Source organism: Diachasmimorpha longicaudata, chromosome 15, assembly GCF_034640455.1.
Source record: "Diachasmimorpha longicaudata isolate KC_UGA_2023 chromosome 15, iyDiaLong2, whole genome shotgun sequence".
In the NCBI taxonomy this organism is placed as follows: Eukaryota; Metazoa; Arthropoda; class Insecta; order Hymenoptera; family Braconidae; genus Diachasmimorpha; species Diachasmimorpha longicaudata.
In genome coordinates this window covers 4,981,423-4,989,169 of record NC_087239.1, presented here as the reverse complement: position 1 = coordinate 4,989,169, position 7,747 = coordinate 4,981,423, and the positions used below count along the sequence as shown (strand labels likewise).

The window sequence follows — 7,747 nt, the reverse complement described above, 5'->3', positions numbered from 1 at the left end:
GAACCCATTGGTATGCGAATACCAACACGTCGTCCCCCGTCCCCGTCGCGAGATCGGGCCCCAGTTACGATCGACGATCGGCAAATTGCATTGTCACGCTGTGTCGGATCGTTAATCGCAACGGCCGTTGACACCTTTATAATAGACCGAGGAGAGGTTCCGCGTGCCCGACGCGCCTTCAAAAGCCCTTTGAACACGTGATTTCCACCGCTGATTTCCATCCGATGGAGCGCGAGCGTGCGCTATCTGCGGGAGTATGTGACCCAGCAGTGGGAAATACATCGGTAGCCAGGAGTGTCGATAATGAAATCGATGGCAATTTGAATGATGAAAAAATGAATAAATTAAAATGAGCGGTTTATCGGTTATTTATTGCATGAATTTTCGCAATTATCATTTGATACGGTTACCAATGCTGCGTTGGAGAGGATGGGAGAGGGCCAATCGGTGCATTAAAACCGGTAGGTAACAGCCGATCCGGAGGAGAAGAGCTTCGTTAGTGTCGGATAAGAGTCTTGCAACCCGTTAGCCAGTGACTTGCTCCTGACTAAGTCAAGTCAGTGGAATATGCCAGCACTCGGACGACATCGATAGGTACATTCGATGCTCATGAACGATTGCACAATCGTGTCAAAGATCTTCCACTTCCTGACCGATTTTTCCGGAAGAGATAAGACAGCAAATTTTCAATTGAAATCAAAATGTCAGGAGAATTTTGATCCTCAGGTGTTGGCAGTTTTTCCTGTAATTTTCACACGATAATTTCTCAAATTATTGTCTCCCGTGATTTACCTCCCTCGGCACACGCCATTTTCACCCATTTGGTGGAATGGAATGTTCACCCAGAGACTTTGAAACGAGAAAATCTTCCTTATTGCATCTCCTGGTAAACTCGTTGAAATAAATTTTCAAAACAACTCCAGTGGGCGTTAAAAAGTTGCAGCCAAATGTGTCCCCATAAACGCGCGATATCGTGCCAATGTAACATTTTTCGCTGATGGAAGTGAAAAAAGGGGCGATCGTCGTTATCGTCTCACGCTACACAAAATACGGCGCAGTGACTGCGCTATAAAGTCACTCGATACCATAAATAATCGTGGTTTTACATTTTGCATCTGCTGTGAATTTTTCCCCCACATGATATTCCTATAAATATCAATGTTACCATTGATAGCAGAAATCACAAGTTTATAACGTATTCGTGAGAAACTTCATTTTAATTTCCATCGATATGAATATTTCTATGATATATGGTATCGACGTACCAAGAATTGAATATTTTATTGCCCTCCCGTGTGCGATATCCACTCGACAAATCGCCAGTGAAAAATCTCAATGGAAAAATCACTTAAAAACAACGAGTTGACATTTTATGTAAATAAGCTAAATATCCTATGATGAATGAATTTATCCCTGGAAGCGGTAGTGAACGTTGTACCAGTGAGAAGTTTTTTTTTCAAGTGAGAGGAAAAAAGTGAAAGTATCGGCTGTTGGGGAGGGGTAAAGGCGTTGTACGCTCTCGTTCTGTCGTTCTGAGCTAAATAGGAATCCAGTTCAGGTACATCTGATCGACAAGCGTATCTCCACCCGCAATATGCTGGTCTATCAGTCTGAGGTACAGACCTGTCACCCCCCCCCCCTGAACCATTGTCAATTAAAAATCTTAATGAGCAACACACCCTCGGCAATTTTTCCCGCCACTAAAAATCCCTCTCTGGGAATCCCGGGGCTGACAACGAATGGGTTTATCTCCTGCGCAAACACCTCTACCGCTCAACGCAAAAAAAAATAGAAGAAGAAGACGTGAACCAATCAGGGGAATTAACAGGCGTCTCTGTACCGCTAGAAGGATTAGATTAACATTCCCCCTGCTAAGTTATCTATCACAAAAATTGTAAACACAGCTGACCCACTGATCTATTTATCTCCACCGTGGTTTTTTTTGTCGTTGGGCTCTGTCTACCCCGACCTTCAATTGCCCATAAAAACCGTAGGCTGAAGCCTTCATCGGAGGACACATTTTTAACCTGTCCACATTGGTCACGCTTTCGTGAAGACGCTTAACTAGGTGATGTAATGAGATAAATAATTATTCATCCCAAGTGAACTGATCTCAATGACACTGAGGTAATTTATTTGAATGGCAGTAGGAAACAGACGAGTTTCTACAATAGACTACAAAACAACAAAACAACTAGTTTGATATCATCATCACAGCTGACGATCTTAGAATCTGCGACCAACTGGACGAACTTGTCCATCATTCTCCTGTGGATGAGCTGCGATGTATTCCAATGCTCTCTGGATCGCTGGTGGTACTGGTGGTGCCTCTGGCAAATCAGATCCTTGATACTGTGCACCATTCTGATCAGCAGTCCAACCACGTGAGTGTCGGCTACCGTCTGGTGCTGTCCACTGTACACTACCCTGAATCACATTGATTCCCTCCTCTGGATTAGCTCCAGGCTGGTGATATCCCTGCTCCTGAACTAGAATACCATTTCCAGTCTCGTAGGAGTTGCGGAATGTACCGTCAAAACTGACGTCAAGATCCTGGGACAGAATTGGCACTGGCTCGTTCGGTAGCAATCCAGCACTTGCTACTGCCACAATGGCAAAGAATGAGAGGATGTATCCGTTCATGGTTGAATGATGATACTGATAGTTGCTCTTGTGCTCAACTGATGATCACAGCAGGATGCTACCACCTTTTTATAGTCACGCAGATGTAATCGGGTAGGAGTAGCATTAGCATTTTGGCTAAATGTCATAAAATATCACGCAGTTAACGGATGAAAGTGTACGCCTCTTTCAAAAGATCACACGGAGAAAGGTTACACAATCTTGAAATTAGTTGAGTCGAAGGCATCAAATTACTGGAAGTTAATGGGAGACAACTAATAATTATAATTGGGATCGTGAGTCCCTCGGTAAATGCGGACGAATTATTTCTCTTGCAAATAAACTGTAATTGATTATGGACTTTATCGAGGAATATTTCTTCTGTTCATTGAACGTGTGCCTGTGTTGGTAGGTGTGGATGAAGCACCTGTCCTTGGTGGAGATCGGCGCCTTTGACGTACGGTGGGATAACAGTGAACGAAATAAATACTGGGAATTTTGAAAAAATATTTTAAAGTCGGAAAAGGTCGCTTCCCCTGATATAATTTTTTCTTTCGAGCAGATAAATGTCATTTGTTTCGTAAGATTTTGAGGTAACAAATAATTAATGAATCGGTCATTCTGGCCCCCAAATTAAGTAGGCATAGTCAGAGTAATGACGTTGACTATCAGCTCGCCCATCTGTAAATTAACTGCAATGATGAACGATTCCAAAGGCGTCAATGTGAATTTTTGATGCTTCCTAACGGCACAACGTACCTCAGCACAGGGTAACTGTTGTTCATCATCCTATTCTTTCCGTGCATTAACCGTAACACTAGTTGACAAGCCTATCAAATTGCTTGCCTATTTGAGATTCTCATTACATACATTACAATGCGTGATGCAGCGATATGCATAGTCAAATGCATACGTGTAAAATGAATAGACGATGGTGGAGATGAGAGAGAGACTTCACACATCGAGAGAACAATCTTCTCCTTGGGTGTGGACTTAATAGGTGTCCCCGCATTATCATCCAGGTTAGTCAATCATGAATTATTACAGCCAGCCCACGTAACCCAAACCGATTTCATTGGTATATAAAAATGGAAAAAAAAACACTGCACAATATTCGCAACTGATTTTGCAATTATGTAAACCAACGAACTCCACTGAACTTTAACTGCTGAATTCCAGTCCAAGAGATTGCATCCATATCGCGCGTTTGTAGGTGAAAGATGAGTTGCGTTGAATCGCAACGCAACACTACGCATTTCGATTTTTTTCCTGACAATAGACGCCAATAGATTTGGCTGCAATTAATTTTTCAAGAGCCTACGTCATCGATGATAAATATTGCCTGGCTTCCGGGTATCCGGTCTGAATATTGCGGTAAATAATATTGCGTCATAATATGACGGAGCATATCATTACGATCATAAATCAGAAGTCTCAGAAGAGGAAAATAAAGTGTAACAGACGTTGTAAATAATTATAAAACTCAACAGACTCCACTGCAGAGTTACCAGACGACTACCTTTTGCAAAAAATTGTTTTGATTTTTTTAGACTAGAGTATATCATCGCCAAGTCCCAATGACACATCAATGACATCATTAGGAAAACCTCAGTTAATCGTGGTATCAATTTTCTTCGATTGACCTTGACAGCTTAAAATGAATCAGATGGTTCGTACCATTGGCACGAAAAATTCCTACGTTCGCAAAAAAAGTAGTCACCATAGTTGAATGTGAGAGATTTCAGGTCACTCCCAAGCACCTATTCACCAACAAAACAAACATTCCTGCCGTAACTACCAATAACCTTGGTAAAATTGAAATGAGCAGAAAGAAGTGCATCTGAATGGCACACCTACATCAGCCTCATCAAGCACTTCTCACTAGATTATATGATATTCCAGAAGGCCTACATCCACACAGCCGTGAGATCCTAATGGACTGGAGTACCCCAGTGGCTTTGAATAGCTTGAATACAGTGGCTGGAAATACATCTCTTATATAAGAAGGGATTTTCAACCCAGTGGCTTGTGGCCTTCTTGCTAAGAAGCACGTGCACATCAGGGCAACGAGTGGTCTAGCCAGTCGAGCAAATTAACCACTTCTCGTTCTCGCATACGATGCCAAGACGTCTTCATTCTATCTTGGTACCAAGACGTCTATCCCTGGCAAATCCTTCACGATCCCTTCCTCCCCACCGAAGGATTTTCTGGGCTCCCTCTCTCTTCCTCTCTCTCTCGTCCCGTTTGATGATTTTTATTTTTCTTTCACTCTCTTCTGTGTACGTCTTCCGCACCGATCAACCGATAATTACTTATCGAAGTTACGTGTATACACGCCCCAGAGAGGCCTAGCCTCCTGAAGGTACATGCCTATCAACGGTCGTCTCACCAGCCACACTTAACGGTCATCCAGGAATATGTTTTTTTTATTTGCCAATTTTTTTCCCACACGATTTGACTTTTTCCTCTCTCTCTCTCTCTCTGGATGCAGTGAAACCCCGGAGGACACCTCCATGTTGCTGCGATGCTCCAGCAAAATTGTAACCTTCAATGAATGATGATCAGGCCATTATAGGGGAACTGGAGGAACTTATTTCCCACGATACTTTCAATCGATCGATCTATACCTGATGCCTAGGATTATGGCAGCCATCGATAACAGATCAAGGCCATCGAACTACTGGTCTTTACAATTAAAATTATAATTATGCGTGCTTCATTAGCATCAGACAACGACCGTGAGATTATCATTCGACTGGTAAACCCTAGGTTGGGCTGACATTGGCTTTCGATCCACATAAACAAATGGGATTTTTTATAAATAAATTGCACAAATTGTCGAGTAAATCGTCGATGGGGCGTGTCGCTGAAGACTTTTTGTTATCTTCATTTTTCTGGCGATTAAAAAAATCGGTGGAGCCGATGCTGGTGACCTGTTCTCATCCCCTGTCATCATATTCAATGATACCTGTCATATTTTTCCCATAGTCAGTGTCTACTCAAGATCCCACACGTTGATGGCAGAGTAAAATGGTCAGAAATAGCCTCACCCGCGTCCAATTACGATCAGCATGGCTACGACCTTCGCTGGGATTTATCATCTCTCTCTCGTGCTCTACACACAAGCTCCACCAGTTATATGGTACATTGGAAAATGCCATGCACCCTCACACATGTACACATACCCGTTCAACATCTCTCACATTCATTGGCCCGTTGCGTTACTTCAGAAGGATAACGCAAAGGAGCACAACCAGACCAGGGAGTACCCACCGACAATTCGTTCGTTCAGCCATGCATATCAAAGCCACCCCCTCCACTCCTCCCCACCCCATTGAAATGCACAAAGTAGAAATTTCTACATACCCAATCTCCTCCAGCAACTTGTCGGAATAGTGGAATATCCCCCGGAAAGATACACTTCGAGTCGTTCACCAACAATTCCTCTACCTCATTCCTTCATTCCCGGTACATTCAGATACTCAACATTCTTTCCAATACCAATCCCTCATTGTTACCAATTAATGGTAAATTGATAATCAATGTTTTGTGATTGAATGGCAACGAGTGATTTACCATCATGACTCGTTGATCTTGAGTGTATTACGGTACCAAAACAACCTCCTGCCAAACAACCGCTCCAACTGTCCTTGCATGGTAAATGGAACAGCGATGGTTACCAACGTTAAAACGGTAAGGTCAACCAACTTGCTCTGTATGCACCAGGATTGTTAGTGACAAGGACTTTGGTGACATGATGCCACTTGCCTCGATTACGAAACGCTCATTACACAGTCTAAGTGGAGAGACGATCTTCTCACTGGCTGGAATAACTGCTCTAACATTTTCTAAGCATTATATCGTTAGCTTTGTGAAACAATCACGTAAATGCCAAAAAAATAGATTTTTCAAAATTGCGTACACTGGATTCGCCGATTTAAATTGAATAACAAAATGGCGGTGGAAGAGGACCAAAAAATGAATTGCGAGAAACGAACGAGAATTGAATCGATTGCACTGAATACCTTCACCGCGACGACAGTAAAAAATAAATTATATCAGTTACGTTAACTCGTAGTTTGCTAACCACGTGGCACCTATTACCAGTGAATTATCTCGATTATCGTAATTTACAAAAATGGCCAATTCGTCCGGAAAGTAAAGGTTTATAAACCACCGAACAGTTGAAACAAAGCGTGTAGTTTTGTTACCCCAAGTTTTATTGTTACTTCGTGCTTGGAATTGAATTTGTCCATTAACTTTCCATCTCAAGAGGGCTCCAATAAACTCCAGTCCCGCGTGATTGATCCAGCATTATTGACGCTGTGTATAAATTCCATGTTGCAATAATCTCCTATGAGTCTCACGTTTCGCAATGTCGTCAAGAAAACAGTAACCCTCACAATGAGACTAAAATGCACAAGAGTTTCAGCGTTGCATCAAGAAGAAAAAAATCACTCCCTCCCCTGTGCACAGTGTCTGCACGATTTCGTAATTTGATGAATTTTCTGGATAGTATGGGAATTTTTTGAAGCGATTTCACGCGGAAGTCGATCCTCTGACAACAATGAATCGTGAAAAATAATAATTGTTTCCTCATCCAACCCCTTCACCCTGTTTCCATCTTTCTCATGATTTCGTAACGGTGATACTCATTGTCAGCTGAGACGAACCAACACCGTTGGGGTACGCAGTTGTCAGTAAGTTACCAAGGCACTCGTACACAGTCATTCAGCCGTGGGATTAACTTTCGTCCTCACCAAGAAGACGCTCCAGTTGTCACCAGTTTCCCTTCACCCTCTCCAACACCTGCTGACATCACCTAATTTCACTTCACCCTTCCTGTCACCTTCGATGTACCGCAGACAGTGATTGCAGCAGCGGAAAGACGAATGATGTGTTGATGTTAGAAGCATTTCACTGTTCTCCATCATCTGGACAATGACCGGGACAATACCACTGGCCACATCCAGCCAGTGTAGATCGAAGGCCAGAGGCCAGCACGTCCTTCTCATTATGATACTCTTGGTTACTTTGAAATTCTAACTGTACAGACAACATCACCCCGCCCAAGGGGGCTGATACCGTCCACATATTTCACCTGAGACTGACTGGGACAAACAAT

General features: G+C 42.8%; 1 protein-coding gene across 1 annotated transcript; it reads right to left on the bottom strand.

The window, feature by feature from the left end:
* Positions 1-2,103: 2,103 nt before the first annotated feature.
* LOC135169490 (endocuticle structural glycoprotein SgAbd-4-like) lies at positions 2,104-2,771 on the bottom strand. Its single transcript, XM_064134540.1, has 2 exons — positions 2,723-2,771; positions 2,104-2,681 (listed from the first exon to the last, which is right to left on the bottom strand). Exons 1-2 carry the CDS (start codon positions 2,769-2,771, stop codon positions 2,227-2,229), a joined length of 504 nt encoding a protein of 167 aa, XP_063990610.1. The 3' UTR covers positions 2,104-2,226.
* Positions 2,772-7,747: the final 4,976 nt, after the last annotated feature.